Below are 27,505 nucleotides of genomic sequence, written 5' to 3'. Positions count from 1 at the left end.
TTGTGGCTGAGAAAAAAACGCCCTTTTAATCTAAAAGTCCTCAATATAAGTCGCTGTTATTCCACTTCTCTCCGTTATAACAGAAAAATATATATTTCTCTCGTTTGTGCGCTCGGGTAAACCGCACGTTTAAAGATCTGAGGCCCGAGTGAAGCGTTGGGTGTATATTGTTTGCTCTAATTCAAGTAATTAATTCGCATTGATTATGCAAGATCAATGCGGTTGCGAAAGAGATTCACATATTCACACCATTAAATATTATCACAATATGTTTGTTAAATTTAAGGTATTGGATATAAAGTATTAAATCGGTTGCAAAACCCCCCAAAAAAAAAAAAACCAAGATTATGTATCAGATCAAACTGATTGTTATTGATTTAAGCGTTCATAAAATAATTAGTTCCAAGATATGAGATTTTTAAATAAGTATATTGTTGCTGAACACATAATTTACCGGTGCATATACCGTGGTAACCGACGGCATGTTGTGATGATTTTTACACTTTTCATAGTACTTCGCATTGTGTCTAGGGTTCCGAAGATAGTTGCAATTAATATTTAAACCATAAGAGAATGTGAAATAACAATAAAATTGATTTAGTACGACGGAAATTAAGAAAGGTATAGACATCGGGCATGTTTTTTGCGTGGAATTTCCAAAACTTTCAAAACAAATTTTGTTTGTAGGATATGAGAGCAAATCAGACACATCAGGTTGTATTCTGAATACGAGGAATGTCCTTCTGATATCAAATAATTTTGATTTTTTTTCATTCGCGATATAATACACATTTTATGGCAAAATTGAAAATTTTGATATTTAACTGTCCTCGCAGTTAACTTTTAATGATATACACTTAAAGAGTATATAGCTAGGATGAAAATACGTTAATAATTTGAACATTTTGACATTTCGTATTGAAGATATACATTTTTTTTTTTCAAAAAAGACCTACAAGATTTTAGGTCTTTTGCGAAAAACATGTACGCCCTATATCTTCAATACGAAAGGTCAAAAAAAAATTTAATTTGGGAAAGTGAATTACACGGGGGAGGAGAGGGTATTTCCTCATATATCAGGTATATAATTTTATGAATCCGTAAGCTGTTGGATTATACTGAATGGTAACATAAGTTATGTTTTGTATACTATAGGGGCAAGGAATCCAATTGCTTCACTGAAATTTCAGTGATTCCAGACAAGTGGTTCATTTATGTTAAGAAATGAGCTACATTCTAGCGGTATCTCTTTTCATAAATAACGTACCGCTTATCTTGGGTCACTGAAATTCCAGTGTAGATTCCTTGCCCCTATAATATACGTAACTTTTGTTACTAGTGTGTTATTATTTTTTGAGAAAAATACAAAAATAGTCACAAATTTATCAAGGGATGTGTAGAACCACCTTAAGTTTCGTGCTTCAAAACTTACAAACTGTGTCGAACACAGCTGTTGTGTCAATGTCCTTGTATAAATCACACGTATACTGAATAACACACGAGTTCCCGATAAGTTGAAAGTTTTGAAAGGAAAGAGGTGTGAAAAGGAAAGGCGTGAAAAAGAAAGAGGCGTGAAAAGTGCAATGATTTGAAATTAATTCTCACGAATTACACACATGACCAATTATGACATTGATATCATGAAGAGAAATATTGGCTACGCAGCAACAATTACAACAACAACAAAATATACAGTTTTTGTTTTTCCACATTTCTAACATAATTTAGGACGTTGTCTAAATACAAAATGAATAGAAAATAATGATCCGGGTAGGGTGTCGATCAGGGAAAAATATGACTAATTGAAACATCACGACTTATGTGAATAATGATATAAAAATAAATGACTTCAAACAGATTGAATAATGAACACTTGTTGACAGTATTATTTCGGTATCGAGTAAAACCAGGTCTATCCATACCAAGGCTATGCTACTATTCCAACTCCAGTGACATCTCGTGCATATTTTCCTGGGTACTCTTATGGCAATCTTCGCTGGAGTCGAGCTGTTATATTTATTTTTCAAAAGAAAACTGCTAATGCTTTTTTAATGCATCCAATGTCCCATGGAAATTAATGAGGTGTCCCTGGAGCTGGAATAGAATAACTGTGTATCAATTAGACATATTGCTAATAAAAGGTGGGGGGGGGGGGTGCGTGGAATTAGCAATTATCCATTAAATATTATTAATGATTCAATAATTATTTAATTTCTAATTAATTAAAATTAATTATAAATATAAGTTTTAACTTATCAGTATATTTTTGGCTATCATTATGATTACAATGTTTATTTTGTTAATTGAATAGTTATTGATTTATTTATATTTCTTTCTTTCTTTCTTTTTTCCTTCTTTTTTTCTTCTTGTTTTCTTTCTTTCTTTATTTTTTTCTTTCATTCTTTCTTTCTTTCTTTCTTTCTTTCTTTCTTTCTTTCTTTCTTTCTTTCTTTCTTTCTTTCTTTCTTTCTTTCTTTCTTTCTTTCTTTCTTTCTTTCTTTCTTTCTTTTTTTTCTTCTTTTTCTTCTTTCTTTCTTTCTTTCTTTCTTTCTTTCTTTTTTTTCTTTCTTTCTTTCTTTTTCTTTCTTTCTTTCTTTCTTTCTTTCTTTCTTTCTTTCTTTCTTTCTTTCTTTCTTTCTTTCTTTCTTTCTTTCTTTCTTTCTTTCTTTCTTTCTTTCTTTCTTTCTTTCTTTTTTTTTTTTTTTTCTTTCTTTCTTTCTTTCTTTCTTTCTTTCTTTCTCTCAAAGTATATCTGGAAAGGAAACCGTTACTCTGGGTTTTATTTATTTAAATGTGTTGGGACCATGAATATGACGGTAAGAGAAGTAAGTCATTGGTAGAGCACCAGCGCAGTCACCTTCGGAGCCTTGAAGGTGTCTCGGGATGTATTTCTTGAGCTGCATATCTCCATGTCTTAGGTAGGCATCAAACAATTTTCTGAGGTCTCTGGGCTTAGGACCAGACTCTGGTGGGTTAAACCGGTTTTGAGGGATCCCAACCGTCCCGCTTCCCTCAGAGGTAGATGTAATTAAACCATCATCAGAGATTGGGCACTCCGTCTTACTTTCAGGCTAGGAACAGCTGGTATGAGTGGCGTAAACCATCGTGCCAAGTCAATGTCCCTATATTACCAAGCAGACCCTTGAGCTAGAGTCAGCTGAGCAGAGCGTGCACTGCTGCAATGTCATTAAGGACACTGACTTGTCACAGGACCCTAGTCTAAAGCCACGATTTCTCCGTGTTACAAAATTTAAAATCCGTGTTATAAATTGGACGATTTTCGTGATTTTCCGTTTTCCCACAATGAAGCAATGAAAAGTTAAAACAAACATGTTTTGAGAGTGTATTTTGTCTTACCTTTTATTGTAGTATGGCCAGAGTCTTGCATCGAAGGCATAGAATTAATGCTAGAATGGATTGTTTAAAAGTTGATTACTGCTAAATTATCACTTTTCTTTTCTTTTTATTTTGCATATCAACACAAAAGGTAGACATTTTGCACCGTTTTCACTATTTTGTGGCATTTCCTAATTTCCGTGAGCAAACCCCGAATGTCCATTTTTCCGTATCACGGAGAAATCATGGCTTTACCCACGGACTGTAGAACTACAGTCCATGCTTTATACCCTAGTCTTACCAAGTCCATGGTCTTACTATCAGTTGGAGTGTCATTTGGCATATTTAGGTCTGAGTGTCTTGTGCTGGTACGTCTTCTTTATCTACAATTGGAGACGGTTCCCAGCTTTGAATCAGGTCTATCTGTCGGAATGCTTTGTTTTGACGGCATAACCATATCACATAGCTGGATCTTAGAGCAGTTTTAGAGTCAACATCAATGATGTTACGTCTCTTTCCACTTGGTACTCCAAGAGCAGCGATGCATTTTATCAGCGACATGTTATACGAGTAGATACCTCTACTTGCAATTTCAATTGCGAAGTAGTGCGTACACCATCCCCTATTTTCGCAGTCGGCAACAAGATCTTGGTATTTGCTTTTCTTTCTTGCATTGGCATTTGACAGGTTTTCTTCCATTGTGACTGTGATTATGGGAGGAATTATACTTGCTTATGTTCCTCATCCATCAGTAATTCCCAGTCATTGACCTTCTGTAGGAGGTTTGTTGTATCTCGTTTTGGAAGAGGCAGTTCTGGATGTGTTGATACGTTAAAAACATGTAAACTATCCCCTTTAAGTAATGGTCATTATTCCTAAACGGTTAATTGTATGCCAAGAATATGTAGTTGGAGCAGAATTATTCTGCGCTGCGCATTTATGACACATCATTTGTTGCAATGGTCCGAATATTGATGTCGCTGCGTATATTTTAGCAACCCAAGATTTGAAAGTTGCAACAAAGTCCTATTGCCAGTATCCATGGATGAAAATGATTTCGGCGCTTATTGGATTCTTCTTCTTGTTTCATGTGTTTCGTGAATTTGGAGGAGGTCAAAACATGTGATAATCAATAAAAGAAAATCATAATTCACATCAGTGGTCATTGTTTAGTTAATCCCATATTAAAACATAACAAGTTTTCTGTGACCAAAGAAAAGTGGAAGACCAAGTACATCTGTTATGAGCATCTCACAATCAGTAACTTTTGAATCTAACTTTATCACTGAAAAGACAACTGGCAATGGTAGGTCATTTCATGATTTAGGACCTTGTCGGTCAGAAAACAATATTGAAATCTTCATGTTTCAATTTAACATTACGTGAATAATGATCACGGATGAGAATCATTACAATTGTTAAGTGTTTTAATCCCTTCAAATGAATGAAACAAAAAGAATAATCCAGTAAGAACTAAACAGATTCTCTTGAATAGATACTAAATACATGATTCATGATTTTACTGCAACTTTGAAATCTTAGGTTACTTTCTTTAAATGTACGCTTCAGCATAAATATTGGGACCATATTGAAACAAATGAGGTGTCATAATACGCAGAAATAAATTTTCCTCCTACATATCTCAAATTTGGCATACGATCAACCGGTTAGGAATAACGGCCATTATTTAAAGGGCGCAATAATTTATTACTTTTTTGTAGATGTTCATATGCGCAGATAGTGTGTATGGGTACGGGGTATGGGGTGTCTGGGGGTGAATGAGATCACGTTTTTGACGTGAAATTCATGTACACACAAAGAAAACCATATTCCAATTTAGGGGCCGTCCATAATTCCACCCACGCATAAAGCGTGCATAATTTTTTAACACCCTCGAGTTACGCATAAATAAAATAAGGAGTAAGGTTGGAATTTTTTTCTTTAAGTATAGTGAATCCAGCACCTGTTGGCAACAAAATCATATAGTTTATGGTATAAATGCGCGAACAATTTGGCCATATTGATCTCCCCCTATCAAAATATTGGGGGTGGGGTGTCCACACCAGGGATCTACGCCTGTGATAAAATGGCGAAGGGTTGGAGTTTGGGTCAGGGTTTACAGTTAGGGTTTTAGAGTTAGCAATAGGTTTAGGGCTGGGCAGACTTGTACCCGAGTCAAGCTTGTCAAAGTCCGAGCCGAGCCGAGCCCAGTTTGATCCGAGTCCGTGTCCGAGTCTTTTCATGTCCAAAAAAGCGTATCTTCTGTCGACTTGCGGTTCATGGTTAAATACTACCAATTAGACATGCACTGTAAAGATTTGACCGGGGAACTAAATGACGATTTTACAATGTCCATAATCCTGTATGAAATACGGCAGTAAGCACGTATGTTTTACGGTAAAATACCTTTCAAATGGATTGCCAACATTCTACTGTTAAAACTACAGCTGTTGCTGAAAAAAATTTAACACATTCTGTCAGGATAATACAGCTATTTACTAAAATTTACTACAAAAACAAACAAACAAACAAACAAAAAACAAAACAAACAAACAAACAACAACAAACAAACAAATATGTGACGTGTCATGTCAAAAGCAGACACTTTTGGGCAGGATCGTAAAAGGAGAAATAGCCAAAAATCTGTCCGGGGTGATTTTTTTCACAATTTGGGTTTGTTGCGAATTTGTGACGTTATTAATGTTAAAAATATTATCTGATAGTTTCAGACCCAAATATAACTGGCATCTTGCATTTTTAGACATTTTTCAAGGTAATGCCTACTCTCAACATTGTCAATAATATTTTTAAAGGCCGATATCTCAATTTCCAATTTTATAATACCATAACTTACGAACTCAATATCTGCGCTTAGGAATGTCTGATTACATTGGGAAAAACGGCATTGTGGAGCAAAATATCTCTATATTTAAGATATGTAAAAACCTCAAAATTGATAACCTGCCCCAAAGTGTCTGCTTTTGACATGACACGTCACATATAGTCTAACGGTCTAACATGTCTATTTTCGGCGAAATACCGTAAAAACTCGATAGTTAGCATATGTGATGCGATTGAGCAAAATCAATCGGAAATATACGAAATATTGATTTTGAGATATAGCCAAACATAGGAACAATTTCCTTTTGTTTCCTGTTGTTTTGAAAACTCTTCAATTGCTCATATCTTTAGAACTAATTGTTCAATTTCAATGGACATTTTCGCAAAATCCAGCTTTGTAAATATAGGGTGTGTCATAATGATTGATTGGTCCCTCCGTATATTTACCGATGAAATAATGCAAGAAAAAAAGGATTTTTATATATTTGTCTTCACAATTATTGTCCAAATCTTAGAAGCTATTGTCACCATACTTTTCAAATACATTGTGCACATGTTCCACCCAGTAACTGTGACTTCTGTCCACTTTACCGCTTATGAGTACTTGCATCTGTTGCTTCTTCAGTGAAAACATTGGTTTTTGTCCCTGACCCTTTTTGTTCCTAAGGTTGTTTTTCCAATATCCACCATCATTCTACCCATATTATTATTATTATTATTACTCTTATTTCTCCCCAATAGTTCACAAATCTCTAAAACATTTAAACTTCGTGTTTCAACTTTACAGCAACCTTTATTTCAGCTTCAGCTCAGTTGATTCTTAAGAGTTTCCAGGGGCCATTTTAAAAGGTGTGGATATTTGTGAAATGAAAGTAAAATGGACAAACAGATGAAACTATAACCTTTGGTAATGGTCTGGGGTAAAGGCCCAGTCAAGTTAAGGAAAATACGGGCTTAACCCACCACTAATTGCAACAGAATCCATTTAATCAGTGCTTAATTTGCATAAATCCATAATGGCCGCTTATGTAGGTGTAAAATGACCAAGTCTGTCAACTCTGGTTTAATTTAATTCCATACCAATCTTTGCCACTCATCATAAGGGAAAATTGCATTGTTTTTAATATTTTGTTACATAGGTAAATAATAACCCACCTGAGATATATAGCAAATTATTTTTTGTTTAAAATCTTTTTTTTTTCTTGTAAAAAATCAAAATCAGAGAATTGTTCAATGTAATGATGCCCAAATGTTGACATTTAATATTTGTGCCTATCTGAAGAATGGTGCATCGGAGATAAGCCAAACTATACTTTGTCCGAGTCCTTATGACAAGAGGAATACATTGGGTAGGTATTTGACAAGATGTGACCAACATTTGAAAATTCAACCTGCAGCAATTGACTAAATATTGACGTCACAGCGTACATTTAAATCAATGTAACCCAAGATTTGAAAGTTGCATTAAATTGTATTGATTTTGTATTCAGTGTAATGGAAGGAAATCTGTGTAATGATATCTGAGTGTTTTTGTATTGTTAAAATTTGTATGTAAGTGCAACTTTAAAATCTGGACCCTACTACATTCAATTGATCGGTGTTTTATTGTTTTCTGGGCTATCGTATCAAATGAGGTGTCAAAATGCGCAGAAATAAATTCTGCTTCCAACGCATTTTACAGATTCGTAATACAATTGTCCCTTTTTGAATAATAGCCATTATTTAAGGGGGTTAGTTACTTTTTTGAGATGTTTATTAGTAATAACTGCCGGGAAGAGTTTCCGTCCATTCTATGCTTAAATAACAAAGAAACCCTGCAATTGTCACCGTTTAACATGCAGTTCTGTGGCAGGCTTTTAAGTCATAATTATGACTAAACTACAAATACATCAAATTTTATTTAGGTGTTAAGTTGGGACTTGTGTAAACATTACAAATATGCCAAAAAGCAGGTTGAAAATAAAATAATCAATTTCATATTATCAGATTGTACAGTATGGCTTTAACCATGTTAACTGGTCGTGGTTTATGTTGCATACTCGTTTTGATGATTGTAACGCAAACTTAACATGTTAATCATCATCATCATCATCATCATCATCATCATCATCATCATCTGTAAAAAAGCACCACTGCGATATATTTTCATTTGCAGATAGTTATCTTTATTATCATTTTTTATTATTGCACTACATCTATTGCAAGAAAACATACAATAATTTGTGGAAAAAACGTGGAACTCGCATATTAATATATTTTGTCATTTTCATAGGCGTAGATCCCTGGGGGACTCACCACTAATTGCAAGATAATTTTTTCACTGCTATGAATGTTAGAAATATCCCCTGAACAGCATACAAAAAGTATACTAAAATATACTTGGTGGAAATGTAGTTTTTGGCAGGAAAAGGTCATACAGGGGTCGAATTTCAAAATCGCTCCAATCATTTTAAAAAGTATACCAAATTATTCCTCTAGTCATAGGGATTCAGAAAAAATATAGTTTGATGTACGGTTCTTGAGTTCTAACCGAAAAGGTCAAAGGTCAAATATTGGGTTCAACAGAGGTCAAAAAACTAAAAATTGTCTGATGTTAACCAAAATGGTCTCAAATTGTTCGGCTTGCAAACATAATTCATTTAAAGAATATTTGCACTGTTTAGGTTGTTTAATTACATGGGTAACATCGAAAACTAGGTCGGGGTCAATAGAGTTCAATGGTCAATGACCTCTTTTACCCTGCTACCTAGATAACGAAACGTCCAAGATATGGCAAACTATTCTTATTTTGGAGTGTTTTTAAAGGACGAACACATTGAGACCATTTTAAGGAGATCGGAGCATTTTTTCGAAGTTGACCCACGTGGAGCCCAAAATTTGACCTTTGACCTTTTTGCTTATAACTTGAGAATGGTACATCACAGATATGACAAACTATACTTTTTCTGAATCCTTAAGACTAGGAGAATGCTTTGGTATTTCTGTTAAAAGATTAAAGCAGTTTTGAAATTTGACCCCTGTATGAGCTTTTCCCGTATATTTTAGTATATTTTTGGTATGATGTTCAGGGGACATCTCTAAAATGTACAAAAGTGAAAAAAATTCTGTTGCAATTAGTGGTGAGTGACACCACTAATTTGTTTAGATTGACTGGACTATATGTCATGTTTTTGTTTTTACAAATTGTACTTGCGTCCTATCATATGATGCGGCTCAGAGTATTAAATCATCAAATTATATTGTTGAAAATTAAACATCATCTCTTCAATTCAGCAAAATAATGAATATGACACATCGAAGCTTTCAATTTATTTGTGCTTTTTTTACCCGAAATAATATTCCCAATGCTATAAGTAACCAATTTATATCCTTAAATACGTGAACACTATATATAGATAGATACTTCATTTACACACACTACCTTTTATATTACAAAATCAGCATCTACCACTAACTGAAGCTTAAAGACATTTTCAATCCGAAATCCGTAGTCGTAATTCGAGAATCATTTTTCAAATTAATAGACCTTTCAGGAACCTTATGGATGCTCTTCTCTACAAGCGCGACAATTGCACCCGACAGCGGTATTATAACTGTAGGCGTGGAAAGAGCCATCGTCACATTCGATTTGCGTCGTTGTCTCTATTAATTCAGGTTGACAGCATGCACAGACGCTATCTTGCATTCCATACAGATTCATATTAGATCCTGAGTGGCAGAACCCGGCGCAAATCCGCGTATCCACAGGTGCGTCTGGTTTACATCCCGATATATTTACAGTTAATGTTTTGCTTTCAAGCTTGCAGACCTCTTCTGGGTACTCTGTAATAAAACAAAAAGCAGTGGCAAATTACACACATAATGTGTGAACATTTTCCTGCATTCGTGACGTATTGTTTAAAAATAATGTATTAAAATGGTTTGATGAGCCAAGGATAAAACCAAAAAAAGAAAAACAAAACAAAAAAACCAAACAAACAGTTCCTGGAATGTGCTGTCTAGATTAGGCCGTATAAAATTAATATTTTGGTTCTCGTCTAGAGGATTTTCATGAATTGATGAGGGGGTAGGTGTTTTTTTGGGGTTTTTTTCAGTGGAAAATCAGCATTGTCTGTAGTTTTCGGTCTTTTCCAACAGTGCTTTTTTTTTTCAAATGTGAGATTCTGAGGATAAACCCCTAGAGTACCACCCAAAAAGACTTGGAATGGTCCTTGTTCTCTAATAAACTTATTTATATGTATGAAAAATTCATAAATCATTCCAAAGTCTAAAATAATTTAAAAATCTAAAAAAAAAAAAAAAATCTGACAAATCCCAGAAATTGAGGAGGGAGGGACGAGAACCAAAACATTAATTTTATACGGCCTTACCTAAAAAAGAAAGAAGAAGCTAAATTTGGGATCTTTCCTCTTTCTATAGTGTGTTCACAAACATTGGTTTTGTTTGTGATTTTCTCCAAAATTGGTATTTTAACCCAAAGGCTGCGTTTATATTTAGATTTGTTGACTAATTCCCATTCCAGAAATGTATACTTTCCTTTATCATGCATGAATAATTAAGAAGTTACTGCCTTTTATTTAATGTACCTTTGAGTTTGCACAGTTACTTATAAAGCTATAAGTCACAATTTCTTTTCATGATTATGATATTTCAACCTGAAACACATGTAATAGATGTTAAAGTACATCAGTCTCTATCTTGAGAGAGACGAGTGCATATGAGACCACCGTTAGAACAATCTCTTTGCCTTTACTTACCACATACTGGACAGCATTTGTCTGCTTTGTAGACAAGTGTACCACCCTAAGAATTAAAGAAAAAAACGTTGTGTTTGTATTTGCCAATGAAGCAGCATTTTGCATAAACAGAATAACTACAATGAAGCAAAACTGAATTCACGTCGCCAGCTATTATTTATGGATGGCGGAAACCTTCAAAATACGCCTAAGAATACGCCTAAGAATACGCCTAACCTTAGACGTCTAAGATGCAATCTTAGACGTAAGATGCATTCTTAGGCGTCTAAGATGCAATCTTAGGCGTCTAAGAATTTCGCGGTAGACTTAAATCAACGAATCACAGGACCAGAAATCCAAAACAACCAATCATCTTAGGCGTATTCAATTATTGACCAATGAAATCTTAGACACCTAAGATTTTACACGCCTAAGAATTCTTACACGTCTAAGATTGACCATTTGACCGTGACTAGTGATGGACGGTATCGCAAATTCGATCAAAACGTACGACGGACGCTGTGCGTTAGAGAATACTTCGGCTGGGTGGTGTGTTTTTAGTCAACTCCGTTTCTCTCCATAGCCATGGGCGTTAATCCCAGAGAGAAAGGGGTGATGGGGTAGGGTACATGTTCTCCCATCTGTCGGCACAATGGCCCATTGTTTTGTTCTTTTCAGCCATTTTTGACAATTCAGGCGGAACAGGGTATTTTTTTTTCATAATAGATTTTTTCATTTGAACATAATCTAGCAGTTGATGTTGTTGTTGCAAACTGAGCGCGCAGTCATAAAACAATAATTTGTTTTAAATATTTTGTTTTTCTGATGACTTGTAAGATTTCTATTTGTGTGGCTATAGTGTAAATGATGATGATGACGATGATGATGATGTTGTTGTTGTTGTTGTTGTTGTTGTTGTTGTTGTTGTTGTTGATGATGATGATTGATAATACAAATGATGTCAGATGATTATTAGAGTCGTGGTGGTGATGATGATGGCAGTGATGAGTCGTGGTGACCACCATTAGTGATGGATTTAATTTTGATGAGAATTAGGATTTAATTTTATTTAGTATGAAATCTTCACCTGAATTCACGTCGCCCCCCCGCACTTATCCACCTAGTCAATGCTGTTTTGATACTGAGATAGGAACGGACTAGTATTGGCTCCAACATTGATTGGGGGAGGAGGGTTGCAATGCAATATGAAACATTAATGTTTGCCACTCATGTTACTTGTAATGTTTAAACAAAGAGCACGTGTCTATGGTGTCAACTATACATGTACCCTGCTCATTTTCATGTATATGTTTTTCGTAACTCGTGTGCTATGACTGAGCCAAAAGGACACCATCTCCAAATACACAGTTAAGAGACCTCGATGCCTCCATTCAACAAGAAAGTTAACGGACGGTGTAGGGTATGATGTGTTTACATCCAATACGTTCAGAGGTCAAGTTATGAGTGCACACACATTATAAGGTCAACCAACTATGTCTTTATAATTCGAACAGCGTGTGACATATTTTCGCCAATTTGGTTACAAGCAATTTCCGGGCCCCCGGCCAAGGCCAAATCGTCTTTATAATTGAAGAGATCAGATATGAATAATTGCAGTATGCAAGAAGTCAAGTGGTCAGATTTGTCTATGTTAAAAATAGAATCATGGAGGTATATAAATATACACTTTTTTTGGCATGTTTGTTCCACTTTGTTGTTTGTGTATTAATTTTCATCATCATCATCATCATCATCATCATCATCGTTATCATCATCATTTATCATCATCATCGTTGTCGTCGTCGTCGTCGTCGTAGCCACACCAAAACAGCACACCGAAAATAAAATCAAAACAATTAATCAATTTTGCTGCAAGTTCAAAGAAAATTAATATACAAATATTTAAATTCGTGTTTTATTTAAACGTATCTAATTGTAATTTAAACACAACCATGCCAACTGCTGCATTAAGCTGAATTGAGCTATTTTGAAAATAAATGTTGTTGCGGATTCTCTACCACACATTTCAAGCTGGATTGGCGCCAATGTCCATAGCAATGGAGGGTTATAATTTTCCCCCAAGACGCTCCCGGCTCCCCCGGCATTGCCACTGAATTTAGAGCATGTTATGGTTATTTAAAAGGTGCCCTGTAAAGAAATTGCCTGTGTCCCTTTTCGACATGCCAAAATTGTTTGCACCCACCCTGTTTAAAAAAAAAAAATGTCCCTGACGCAAATTTGACTAAGATTGCTTATCTTAGACGCCTAAGAATACAAATCTTAGACGTCTAAGATTGCATCTTAGACGTCTAAGGCTAAACGTATTCTTAGGCGTATTCTTAGGCGTATTTTGTATCACATTGGTGATACCGTCCATCACTAAAATGTCATTCTTAGACGTGTAAGAATTCTTAGGCGGGTAAAAGCTTAGGCGTCTAAGATTTCATTGGTCAATAGTTGAATACGCCTAAGATGATTGGTTGTTTGGGATTTCTGGTCCTGTGATTCGTTGATTTAAGTCTATGTCCGCGATATTCTTAGACGCCTAAGATTGCATCTTAGACGCCTAAGAATGCATCTTAGACGTCTAAGGTTAGGCGTATTCTTAGGCGTATTCTTAGGCGTATTTTGAAGGTTTCCGCCATCCATAATTATTAACACTTATCGTACATAGCATATTAAATAAAAGCAAACTTACATCACATTCAAGATTACACTGGATTTCGGTCAATGATATTCCAAGATCTTTGGTACAGGCCAATTTAAAGCACATGTCTTCCAACAGTAGGTTGGTTCCATACTGATGTTTGCATCAAAATAGGAAAGTAAACAATAGGACATTTTCATTAATGTATCACGATTTTATGATGTACTGAAATAAAATAATAAGCAATCGTAAAGAGATAATGTGTAAACGGGTCTGAATCTAAACGATTTCTATAGAACGCACATAGCTTCTAAGTTAAAGACACCGTTTGTTTCAAATCTTTCGTTTTTCACTGACCCATTGAAGTGCTTGGGTCGGTGGAATACGGTAGCTAGGAGTTGTGGCGTGCGAAGACAAGGATACAGAATGTCGTTTAATTCCTGATAACAATTGCACTCGGAGCGCGACAAAACACCATAAATGCTACTAATTTGGTTACAAGCAAGTTGAATTTCGGCCAACTCGGTTTTAACGATCTTTCAAATTTTATGTTGAAATGCGTGCGCAACGTCTAAATTTGGTAAGGGCTGTGAAAGCACAGAAATAGCGCAAGATGTAGCTCTTGATATACTTCAAATTTGGGAGAAAGTCATTTATTTCCAAAATAGCCGGGAAAAGGCATCAAAGTTATAAAGAGGTCAAATTCAAAAATTGCTTGTATCTTGTTGAAAAACTATATAAAACTAACTACTTCTCTAGTCATAAATGAAAAATGAAAACTTTGTTCAAAATGTACAATAGTTAAAACTCTTTGTGAAAATTGATATAACATGCCGGAATCAATTCAATTTTTAAAACCAGTTTACTGCCGACTAATGCAAAACTATACTAAACAAAGCTGTCATATGACGTACTTAGTATAATTGTTTCACAATGATGCCACTAAAAGTTTTTGTTTTCCACAATCCGTTAGCATAACTACTTCAATGATCAGGTGATCAGATGATACGGTTACTATATGTGCCATAGAAATATATTTCTTTGTTTTCTACAGATCTGTTAACATTGTTAAGGGCTCTGGTATGAGTGTTTCGAAAACATTTTTTGTGGGACATGAGAGTACATCAGACATATCGAATTGCATTCGGAATAAGAAGAATGTCCTTTTGATATCAAATTCTTTGAAATTGGCGATATAATACAAATTTTAGGACAAATTATTAAAATTTGATACTTTTTGAATTTTTGATATCTAACAGTAAATTAATGATATGTAAAGTGTATGTAGCTGGAAGGAAAAGCCAACGATCAATTTACTTTCATATTGAAGATATACATTTTCACCCAAAAGACCTAATTTTTTGATGTTTTTGGGAAAAAAATCTTCAATACGAAAGGTCAAAATTTTCAATCGATCGTCGGTTTTTCATCCCAGCTACATACACTTTAAGTACTTATCATCAGATTTGTAAAGTTTACTTTGAGGACTGTTAAATATCAAAAAAATCAATCTTTAATCATTTGCCATGTATTATATTGCAAATTTCAAAAAATCAAAATTATTTGATATCAGAAGGACATTCTTCGTATTCAGAATGCAATTCAATATATCTAATGTGCTCTCATGTCCCACAAAAGATATTGTCCAAACGCTCATACCCCACCCCTTAATCTATGATCAAATGGTATGATTAGTATAAAAATAAGGATTGTTTGGGTGCAGCTGCAAAGAATAACAATATGTTTTGTTCTTTTTTGGTTCAATATTATCGGCATCTTTTAAATCTGAAAATGTAACACATCCAGGTTTTGTAATCAATGTTCGTTGGCGTCACAAACGTGTGGTGGTCAGTTATCACAAAGGTGTGCTTAAAGGTACTATGTTACACCAAAATAGTTTCCTTCCTTTTTTAAAATGGGCACACAAAGGTTGTCAGAAAAATATTATATTTTGGGTTTCGAGTATGCCCGACAGTAAAATGGAAGAATCTTTACATTCTCAATAACATGGAATGCTGTCAGTCAATTTTTCGGGTGCTTTTGCCGTTATGCGTCACCAATACCATGTTCTTAGATCGCATTCGAATTTGTGTTTGACTTTATACTGCAACTACGTCCTGATTTCAAAGTGGGGTTGGTCAATTATCCACTTTCTGTAAACAGTTTGGCGAACCCCCGCACTTCACCTGCGTACGGGCCTGACCATACATATAATTTATGACAATGCACATCTGCACAGTATGTAGGCATTTTATTTTGCCAGAATTCTTTAAAAAAAACCATTATCATCACGCATAACACTGTTTTTCTTATACCTACATGTACAGGAAGCAATTGTATTTTTTTTAATTTGCACCAAATCAGCCTAAGATGGATGCGCTATGTACAGTGGCGTAGTCAGTGGGAGGGGTGGGGGCTGGGTTGGAGTCCGGTGCATTTTTGGGGTCTTCACTTTTTAAAACCATCGGAAAAAATGGATCAACAAAGTCACACATTTCCTCGGCAAAAATATTTCCGTCTGTTTATTACAAGTTGTGCCCCCGGTTATGCCACTGGAAATGCCACTGGCTGTGTACATGCAAGCAAAACAGCAAAATATGCCACAGTCAATAAAAAAAGATCGATTTGGTAATGACCCATTTCGTTATGTTACCTTCAAGCTATTATTTTTAGGATTGCAACAAGACAATAATTTGAGATCATTTTGATCAACATTTTCTGTCCTGACCCAAATAGAACCCAAATATTGACCTCTTCGTTAATAACTCCAGGCTAATCAGATTGGTTCACCAGTTCCTATCTATATTTCTTTAGTTTGTTTTGTTTTGTTTGGTTCTGGTACTATGGTCTATGGTTTCAATCGATAGTGTGTTTCCTCGATATCACAGTGATTTTTTTTCTTCACACAGATACTCGTCAAGTCTTTTGGTTGTTGTCTGTTTGCATACCCTCCGTGGCACCCTTGGGTATTCCGAGAAATTCAGGGTCAAAGTTTACACAGGGGTCAAAACTAAAACTTGTTCCGATTGTTTTAAAAACCTATTGCAAAATAACCTCCATATTATAAGGATTCAGAAGTGTTTATTAAGGGTTTTGCAGTTTATAAAGAGCCCGTGACAGAATGTATCATATCTTGATTAGTATAAAATATGCAAAATCATTTTAGTGTTATTTAAAGCTTTTCAATTTAAATAGTAAAACAAAAGCGGGTATGCAAATATTAAATTGTTGAACTTTTACATGCTCCAGGTTTCGTATGAACGATAATAGCGTAATACTGTATGTCACGGGTACTTACCTCGAGATCCACACCTTGGTAACGGCAATAAGATTCTGAAAGATAAGATTACCAGTGGCGTCTATTAATTAAATCACGAAACAAAAACCTTCTTGCAAGCCCTTTAAAATACATGGCAGAGATGTTTTGCCTTTGACTGACATATGGAGATAAAAATAACCTAGTTAGCTCAAGCGGTAAAGCGCTCGACTCTGGAGCGTGACTGCATGAGTCCGAGCCCCGCAGTATCATTGTATGTTTTCGTGGATTGATCTAGCTTGAACTTGTCCTAGACAAGGAACTTACTCCTGGCTCCGATGGTTTAGGTAAGCCGATTAGGGTTGGTGTGCGGCATTGCGGTTCTAGTAGCGTTGAAATTACATAGCTTCCTATATGTAGATCGTTTTATTGCATCCCTACTGTTCGTGTCCCATTTGAGATCTAAACTGATTTAACAACATTCACTACATGCTTTGGAGAATCAAGTAGATATCATATCGCGTAGCAGTATTTTTGCATTGCATGTATTTTAACCTTGTTGAATATTGAGTTACATACCGTAAAACCTCGTCTACAAGCATATAGAATGTTTTTGATGAAAGCTAAATTAATCCAGGTGCTCTCGATAAACAACATTATAACATTATGGAGTTTGAGCAAATAAAGTAACGATACAAGCGTATACAAACAAGTATTATTTTAAGACCAATCTATCGTATTGGCACATTTACGCCTTATCATATTTAATCAAGATTTCATCAAAAACACTCTATATATGCTTCTTTAAATTTGACACGATCTATTGATTGAAGCATGCCCATTTGGATAGGCATATAGGAAACACGGCATAATTGTATATATATATATTTAATTTTCATATCATATATAGTTATACCTGGCAGGGAAGTAGCGTGTTCTTCAGTTGTTGTATTTGTGGATGAACCTGGTACTGCAGGTGTACTACCCGGGCTCTCAGGTGATCCTGATACTGTACTTGAACCAGCTGTAGGGTTGCCTGGAACTCCAGTTGTCCGACTAGGACCCTGTACAGTTGAAGCTTCAGGAGTTGTAGGTCCTTGAAAGAAAAGTTCAATGTGTTTTTGTTCGTTTGCGTGAGTTTTTGTGTTTTCACACATTAACATTAACCGTGATTCTTTGTCCCAAACCTACAAAGATCACACTCACTGAACACTATTAAAAAAACAAAACACATGCATGTGTTTACTTGGTAATCGATTTAAGAAATAAAGGATAATGCATTATTCTTAACACGCAAATAATGTGTCCGAGGCAGTAAAAACGTAAATAATGGGCGAGGCGCAGCCGAATCCATTATTTAAACGTTTTTACTGCCGAGGACACATTCTTTGCGTGTAAAGGATAATGCCGCACTCTTTATTTCTATTTTCTGAAGCGCATCACGTGAAAGACCATTAATTATCAATAAAGTGGCAAGGGCAACGAACTTTATGTTCTTCTCGCATCACAGTGCACAGCAAAGCGCGATGCAGTATATTAGCGCCGTTACACATTCTACGCAAAGCATTACGCTTGGTTACGCGTGTAATAATTCTGCAATACTCGCTATCACTCACGCTTTGGCTACGCGTAAGCGTCCTACCTTGAGGTAAACAACCTCGAATATTTGGGCATAAAAAGTGATATTTTCTCTTTAAATCGCACTATTTTGTATGTCATGGAGGTAATATAATTATAAATAAAGCACATAAGCAAAGTTGTACCTTCCATACAACCAAAGACTGCTGTAGAAATGCTAACAGGCGCTAAATTGTCTCCAGATGGAATCCGTGTGACGATAATAGTGATCACATGACCAACATTTGGTAACGATATCAGTTCAAAACTACCTGCCGGGCTGGTAAAAACCTTCAATTGAAATACAGACAAAATAAATACATAATGTATTCATTCATTCATTCATTCATATTTTATTTCCATAAAAATCAAAGACATTACATAAAAAATAATATATACAAACACGGTACATATGGAGGAAAAGGCTGGAAGACCAAAAATGTCTGAAAGTTAGCCTTTCCCTAAAATCAAATGAAATTAACAAATAAATCAACATCACATAACATAACAAAAAGACAAGGGAAGGGGGGGTGCTCACGGAAAAGATTAATTATATTTAGAGATCAGGTTTGTTTTGAATTGATTGCGGAAATGTTTAACAGATTTTGAAGCTTTCAGATTTTTATCTAAAGAATTCCAAAGAATTGGGCCTCTGGTACGTATGGCATGATCAGAAAAGACTTTCTTATTTAGAAATTTATTTTAGATTTAGGTCATTTACATATCGGGTCTTGTAGTTATGTATGTCTGAACGATTGGTAAAATAATTATCAAATAAACAGGGCAGCTCATTTATATCTTCAACTTTTAATATGTTATAATTAGCAAACAATGGCGCTGTGTGGTCTCTATAGTGACCGTTTGCCACCGTTCTTATAGCCCATTTTTGAATTTTTACAATTTTATTTAAGTAACTTTTACATGTATTTCCCCATAAAAGTACTCCATAATAAGGCAATATTAACGTACAATAAAGTGTAAATAAAATACGATTTGGAACAAAATGTTTCAATTTATTCATGACACCGACATTTCTTGAAATTGTTCTAGATACGCAATCTATGTGACATTTCCAAGTGAGACATTCGTCTATTAGTATCCCCAATGAATTTAGTTTGATGCACTCTTTCTAAAGCCGTGTGATTTGCAGGTCTTGATTCATCGATGTCATTTTGGGTGTGCCAAGTATCATGTAATTTGTTGTGGTAGCATTAATTTATAATTTTTTAGCTTTAAACCAATTGCTTACTTCCTTTAATTCTTCATTAACAAGGTTTGTCTGGCGTTCTACGTTTTTATGGGAGTATAAAATGGTGGTATCGTCTGCAAAAAGGACGAATTCGAGTACTTTAGATGCATTGGTTATATCATTGACATAGAGTATAAATAGAAGTGGCCCCAGGATTGATCCTTGTGGAACACCACATATAATATCGTGTGATTCTGATTCATAAGAATTATAATAAACATATTGTTTTCTGTTACTTAGATAATTTCTGAACCATTCTAACACAATACCCCGAAAGCCATAGTGTTCTAATTTATGTAAAAGTATGTTATGATCGATTGTATCAAAGGCTTTTGATAAGTCCAGAAATATTCCAATAGTCGTTTCGTTTCTTTCAACTGCTGCAGTAACTTTGTCTACCATTTGCTCTATAGCCATAAAGGTCGAATGTTTTGACCGAAAGCCAAATTGTTTGGGGTTAAGGATTCGCTTATTGTCAATGTAATCCGTACATCTGTTAAAAACCAACCTTTCAAGAATTTTTGAAAAACACGATGTGAGAGAAACTGGACGATAGTTTGAGAATGCCTCAGCATCATCTTTTTTGTATAATGGTATGACTGTTGCTATTTTTAATTTATCAGGAACAATCCCAGTAGATTCAAAATTTGAATTAGCATGACGAAGATCTTTCCTGAGTTTATGCCTTACTTGATCAGAAACATACATGCAAACGCCACCTTTTTTCCGACCAGTCCTGTTCATATACTCGAAATTATATCCAGGAATATTAAAATAATCGTGTGGTTTATCGTTCAAATGAGTCTCGGAGATACCAATTACACTGAAATTTTGGTTCAATGTATTTAAACATTTTTTGAGTTTTTCAAATTTTTTAGACAAGCTTTTGATATTGGCATTTAGTATATTAAATTGTCCACGACTTGCATCAGGGTCTGTGCAGGGGTAACATATGAGCATTCATGCGTATAACAGTTTACATTATCTACAAAATCATTATAGTTTTTATTATTCAAATTGCAATCCAAAGTTAAGGGATTAAAAATCTAATTATCGTATTTTTCTAAGTCTACATCTGATATATTTTTAACGTGCGGGGACTGGTTTTAATCGTATACTTCATTTTCAATATCAGAATTTGAGTTGTTGCAATTTTCAAAAGGTCTACTGCATGCACCATATTGTTAGAAATATTATAGATAAAAATAATAAAGATTGCATTTATTCAAGCCTATAAAAAGGATATTTCCCCATATTTGTTTTAAATAAATAAGTTTTAGTTTGTTGAATCTGTTCATGTTTGACATGTGATAAAGTATGTGCGAACATGGATCACTTACTTGTGGTAGACCACTTTCATCTGTATAATCCACAAAGTCGGCACCTTCTATAGCGAGTTTGTAGGATACAGTAAATGTAACAGGAGAGTCATCAGTCACTCGGATTGACGTAATTTGTACCGGTGCAGGGAATTCAATGATAAGATCAGCACTGACTGATGCATTTGGTGTCCAAGTTTGTCCGGGATTCAAAACGTCACCTTTACTGTACTTTATGATAGGGTTTCTGCCTTCATCAGGCATATATTCGATGCAGCTAGGAGCTGTAAGAGAATGTTTGACTTTTGAATGGCGTTTCAGGTAATTAGTAAGAGGTATATGCCCATAACTAGTTATATTATGCCTTAAAGGAGGATTTCGTGATTCTAGCATCCTCTTTTTATGACATTTTCAGTAGACATCCACGAACAAAGCGTATTCCCAAAATTTCAGTTGCTTCAGAATTTGCGTTTGTGAGTTATGCATGATTATGTGTATTACACTGCTCCATATGCCACTGTTGTAATTTCGTTCTGGTATACCAGAACGAAATTCAAATTTGACGATATTTTTGCTAAACGAATTAATCTGCAAGAAATATTTGGCACATAAGCAAAATGTAGCCAGAGGTTTCCAGTGGTATAAAAATCTCAACCTTTTTTGAGAAAAGTGGGGGGGGGGGGATGAGGCTGTGGATCACGAAATGCCATTTTAATTACGTACACTGGGAAAAAAGAATGACATACGTTGTTTCTGGTTCCAGCAGTTTAAAATAAATCTGCATACATGTTTGAAAGAACCTGCTCAGCTTATATTACACCAACAGTATGTTAAGGTTGGTCTGAACCCTGGGTATTATGGAAACTTTCAGCCTCATAACTGCTAAATTGTTGGTGTAAAGTATATAAAAGTATACATATTTAGAATGGCAAAGACTTGATAAGTTCATCTGTGAGGTCAAATTTGGCATTTTGGCCCAAAATCCCCAAAATAACGGGTTTTGGCCCACTTCTTTTTATTAATTTTTAATTTAGCGGTTTTTTCATTTTTTTTAAATTTCGACCAACTTCAAGAAATTTGCCAACAAAAAAAAAAAAAAATGCTGAATTTTCAAAAAAATATAAAAAAAGCCCGATTTTCGCCCAAATTACAAATATTTTGGTGAAATTAATAAAAATTCAAAAAAAAAAAAAAAAAACGGCTCCTAGATATTTTTATCTAGTTTTTACAAATTAATAAAAAAAAAATTTGGCCCAAGAATTGCACGAAAAAAAAAAAAACGTCATTTTTGGGATTTTGGGCCATAAATGGCATTTTGGCCCAAATTTGACCTCACAGATGAACTTATCAAGTCTTTGCCATTCTAAATATGTATACTTTTATATACTTTACACCAACGATTTAGCAGTTATGAGGCCCGAAAGTTTCCATAATTCCAGGGTTAAGACCAACCTTAAATACGTTTTTGAGGTATAGCTTTTGAAAATAGCTTGACTATGTTGGGAAAAATGTTCCAAAACTTTTAAATAACCCAATATTTAATGTTCTTGTACGACCATTGTTCGCCCATTTAAAATGCAACACAAATGTTTTGTGTTTGTTTGCGAGTTTTTTTTATCCCCGACTTCATAAGGCAAAAAAATTATTCACGAGATCTTTACAGAACACTTTAGAACATAAAACAGCTTTAATGTATAAGCCATGTATATAATTATAAAGGGTTCACAGAAAATACCACCCCTTAAATTGCAACACATTTGGTTTCATAACTTCATGCACATTTCGACGAATTCAAGAAAACCTGCAAACATTTTGCTACCCAACCAAATTTGTCCCAAATGTCCACAAATGATGTTTTCTGAGAAAATAAATTAAAAGATTTGTGTTAAATGAAAAAGATAAAGCAATAACAATATACTCTCATTGGCCAAATTTCCTATGTGCGTGTTGTTTAATGGACAAATGTCAGTTGTGTTTTCGTTGATTCCTCAAATTTAATTAATTTAGAAAAATGTAATTAAAAAGTTAATTAACCAAAATACAGTCATTAACATTGATAGGAGGTTGTACATTGTAAAATGTAACTTTGTCTGAAAACATTTGTTGAAAATATGATTACTTCAGAACCAGAAAGCTGTAACTCACTATGACCAGCTCTCACAAAATGAGCTCAAGCAGAAAGTTGGCTCCTTCGAAAATCAATATTTCCTCCACAATGTCTTTTGTTTTCTTTTGAATTTTGTCATGATTCATGGACTGTATCTTCTATAGTGCCCTGGCGACTTTATGCTCATTTTGTGGAAACAGGTGATTGTGAGTTGAGGCTTTATGGCTATCAACCCTCGATTTGTTTCTTCTCAGAGGCTTTCTCAGAAACCTTCATAATGTGCGTGAAGTTATGCAACTAAATGTTTGCACAGGTATCGTATAATTATTTGTAGTTTGGAATTACATACATTTATTGCATATTGCGTTCCATTATTGTCTAAAATTTCTGAAATTTTATTTCATATTGCAATATTTTATTGGTACTTTTCATTATTGAAGTTTTACCTTGACCTGAGGTTGTTGGACCTGGACTTGCCGTTGTAACTTGTCCTCCAGTAGTGGGAACGCGACCTGGAACTGTTGATAAGCCTGGTACTGTTGTACTACCTGTGCCAACAGGTGATCCTGATACTATACTTGTACTACTCGCAGGGGAGCCTGGGATTGCAGTTGTCTTAATCGGACCCGGTTCAGTTGGGGTTAACGGTCCTTCAAAAAGAGGGTTTTGTTAGTTTGTTCTTGTTTTTATCGTACACTATCATAAACATAAAGATTGAAAATTTATCAAATTCTTGTAAACAGACCAACGAAGTGGTGCTTGTTTAGTGTCTTTTGAACGCCGTTTTTCACAAGAAAAGTGTGTGTAGTTTATATTATCCGGTTGCCATGGTAACGAAACTAGTTGTCTGAGTTACAAATACGGGAAGAAAATGTACCTTAATTACACACAGTCCGGTTAAAATGCCATGAAGAGCTTTTTGCAGAGCTTTTACACGCCTTGTTGCCACACATCCACCCCTAAATGTAACGCCCATGGGTCTTTTTTTAAACTACGAGATGCCTTGCTCCGTTATCATGGCAACCCAAGCGTAAAAATATTGTCACGGTTGTTTGATGGCATGTAGAACTGTATTAATTTTTAAGCAAAATGTTGAACACGGATGGCGCTATTTCTATTACATCCTGTGTGCATCTTTACAAGAGGTAGACACTGATATAATCACATTAAAACGGACAAATGAGTAACAAATAGCAAGGAAATTTTCTAAAAAAAATTATAATAAAACGAATGCAATAATGGAATTATTGGGCTTTAGGATGGGGTATGAACGTTTGGACAGTATTTATTGTGGGACATTAGAGCACATCAGACATATCGAATTGCATTCTGAATACGAAGAATGTCCTTCTGATATCAAATAATTTTGAAATTCGCAATGTAATACACATTTTATGGCAAATGATTAAAAATTGATATTTTTGATATTCAACAGTACTCGAAGTAAACTTTATAAATCTGATGATTTATACTTAAGGTGTATGTAGGTGGGATGAAAAGCCGACGATCGATTTTTTCACAAAATTAGGTATTTTGGGAAAAAATCCATATCTTCAATATGAAAGGTCAAAATTTTCAATTGATCATCGGCTTTTCCTCCCAGCTACATACACTTTAAGAATATATCATTAGATTTATCAAATTTACTTTGAGGACTGTTATATATTAAAAATGTGAAAAATATAAAATTTTAATAATTTGTCAATTATTTGATATGAGAAAGACATTCTTCGTATTCAGAATGCAAATATATCTGATATGCTCTCATGTCCCACAAAAAATACTGTCCAAACGCTCAAAACGCTCATTCCAGATCCCTTAATTAAACTTAAAATATATGTAAATAGTGCCCTCAAATTGCACACAAATATACAATTTATGAAAGGAAAATTACCACAAAAAGGCAGAAAAAGTTGAAAAATTCGATAAAGATAGAAAAATCTATTTGAAAATAGCTAAAGATATATATTTGTATATCAGTATTGTCCAGTATTGTCCAGGTGGAGAATTGAAAATTATATAAATGTTTTGTTAGAAAAATTAATAATGATCACATCGAACAACCGTGTTGTCAAAAGTAGGCGTCGTGGGCTGCAATTATGGTAAATAAGAAAATGGTTGATCCCGGGGGTTGATTTTTGGCAAAGATGTGAAGGACGCTGTTTAAAATGACCCAAAACATCCTCAATCTCCCTCAAACTTAATCGAGCACAGGGAAAGACCGGGATGAAAGAGTTTTACCTTCCATGCAGCCAAAAATGGCAATAGAAATGCTAACAGACGCCATACTGTCTCCAGATGGAATCCTTGTAATGATCATAGAAACAACATGACCAACAGTCAGCAATGGTATACGTTCGTAGCTCCGAGCCGGGCTGTTAAAAACCTGCCATTAAAATACAGAAAAAATACTTGTGTACCAAATAGACAGAATATCATATATAAAAAACTGTTATCCTATAGAAAATGAAATGCCATTAACACTACGACAAAATAATCAAAGTATATAAAAGTTAAGTTTAGGGGCACAAGGTTGTCATGGACTAAAACCATAGTTTGATCAGCTCGTAATAGGCGGGAAAATGTTTACACTTTTACCACTTTTGCCGAAAGGTAGACCCATGTTAAGAGTTCTATTCGTTGACCTGTCTGGTCTATAGTTTGTGTGTTAAAGAAAGTAGACAAAGTATAAGACTTGAATAATTCGTGATGCTTCTGGTGAGAGGTCACAAGACAATTCTCAAAATAAAATATTTTTATATTAATCCGCGATGCTATAAGGCCCGCCGATTACGAGCTGATCAATGTATATGTGTATGAGCACAGGACACTTACTTGTGGTTCACCTGTTGCATCTGTAAAATCAATAAAGTCTGCACCTTCTGCATCGAGTTTGTAGGATACAGTGAAGTACACAGGAGAGTCATCAGTATCAGTCATCCGGATTGACGTTATTTGCACTGGTACAGGGAATGTAATTTCAAGTTCAGCACTGACTGTAGCAAGTGGTGTCCAAAATTGTCCAGGATTTAAAACGTGACCTTCGCTGTACCTTGTGTAAGCGTTTGTGCCTTCATCAGGCATATATTCAATGCAAGTAGAAGCTGTAAGAAAGTAGTTTAACTTTGTTTTAGCCCTTGTCTTTTTATTGTTTGTATATTGTTTTAGTTACACGCATTATCAACACGTCGCTAATATTTTCAATTGCCAGAAGAAAGAAAGAAGAATCGGATAGCAAAACAGTACAGACGGGGTAAACCCAGCTAGGTGATAACTTTGCTTTCCCACACACCCATGAAGTGTGATCGACTACCCTTAATACCGAAGAAAGTGGTAGGTCAATATGCTTGTCACTAAAATAAGCGCAAGAGATTAACTTAAGACCCAGTAAACACAAAAATGTTTTTAACACGTTTTAAACATGCTATACTTTGGGTTTTAGTTTAGATCAAAATGTTTTAATAACATTAAATGTCGGGTTATATACCCAGCTAACACACTACGTTTTCACGACATTGGACTTAGGTTGTCATTTACGTTGTAAATACGTAAATCTGTGAACTCGTATTCGTGTAGTGACAACGTTATTTTCGACGTTGATTTTTGGACGTTGATATAACATCATTATGACGTTGTAATGACGTTGTTTCGACGTTGATGCAATGTTTAACCAGACCTGGTGACAACGTTTGAATAATATGTTCAGAAAACGTTACACAAATACGTATCTGAAAAATAGTTTAGATATTGACACCATGGAATGTAAGTTCTTCCATTCCAAGGAGTTTGTTGTCCAGCCAAAATTTTCTCATCGTGTCGTTTGACGATCGCCTTTAGGCGTGAAACTCAAAGTAACGACTTCTATTCCTGAAGTTCTAAACTTTAAATTGTTATACGGTCTCCCTTTTTGGGATTGAGCATCATTGTTGCCGGATGTTAATATAATGACTTTTAAGACATCAAAATCACGTTGTCTCGACGTATGAAGCACGTGGTTAAAACGTGGTTTAAAAGTCATGAACTGACCCAGATACAACGTCATCTACGGACGTCGTTAGTACGCAAATTTATGACGTTGTTTCGACGTATAAAGTACGTTATTACAACGCCGTGTAAATACCATGGTCTGACCCCGATACGACGTAATCTACTGACGTCGTAATTACGTTAATTTGTGGACTCGTATTCGTGTTGTGATATAACGTCACAGTGACGTTGTTTCGACGTTCACAACTTGACGTCGAAACCACGTCATAATGACGTTACGTTAACGTTCGGGAATAACGTTTTCACGACACGAATACGAGTTCACAGATTTACGTACTTACAACGTCCATATATTACGTTTGTACGACTTTATATAACTTTTAGACAACGTTGTAACAACGAAAAATTGT

The 27,505-nt window shown here is 35.0% G+C and overlaps 1 protein-coding gene across 1 annotated transcript; it reads right to left on the bottom strand.

Moving 5' to 3' along the window:
* Nucleotides 1-8,358: 8,358 nt before the first annotated feature.
* On the bottom strand, nucleotides 8,359-25,731 carry LOC140150312 (uncharacterized). The gene is made up of 10 exons (XM_072172319.1): nucleotides 25,699-25,731; nucleotides 25,350-25,494; nucleotides 23,555-23,758; nucleotides 21,023-21,285; nucleotides 18,580-18,724; nucleotides 17,733-17,912; nucleotides 16,859-16,893; nucleotides 13,612-13,713; nucleotides 10,935-10,980; nucleotides 8,359-9,999 (listed from the first exon to the last, which is right to left on the bottom strand). Exons 1-10 carry the CDS (start codon nucleotides 25,729-25,731, stop codon nucleotides 9,716-9,718), a joined length of 1,437 nt encoding a protein of 478 aa, XP_072028420.1. The 3' UTR covers nucleotides 8,359-9,715.
* Nucleotides 25,732-27,505: the final 1,774 nt, after the last annotated feature.

This window comes from Amphiura filiformis, chromosome 4, assembly GCF_039555335.1.
Source record: "Amphiura filiformis chromosome 4, Afil_fr2py, whole genome shotgun sequence".
In the NCBI taxonomy this organism is placed as follows: domain Eukaryota; kingdom Metazoa; phylum Echinodermata; class Ophiuroidea; order Amphilepidida; family Amphiuridae; genus Amphiura; species Amphiura filiformis.
The sequence above is the reverse complement of the archived record's forward strand: the minus strand, read 5'-3'. Positions and strand labels throughout refer to the sequence as shown.

Bases quoted from the DNA above. Each gene is read 5' to 3' on its own strand.
- LOC140150312 (XM_072172319.1), bottom strand. From the start codon at position 25,731: ATGGGTCTACCTTTCGGCAAAAGTGGTAAAAGT. The intron at 25,495-25,698 runs GTAAACATTTTC...TTTTAATGGCAG, and splicing joins TCGGCAAAAGTGGTAAAAGT to GTTTTTAACAGCCCGGCTCG. The intron at 17,913-18,579 runs GTACAACTTTGC...TTTTCTTTCAAG, and splicing joins AGTCTTTGGTTGTATGGAAG to GACCTACAACTCCTGAAGCT.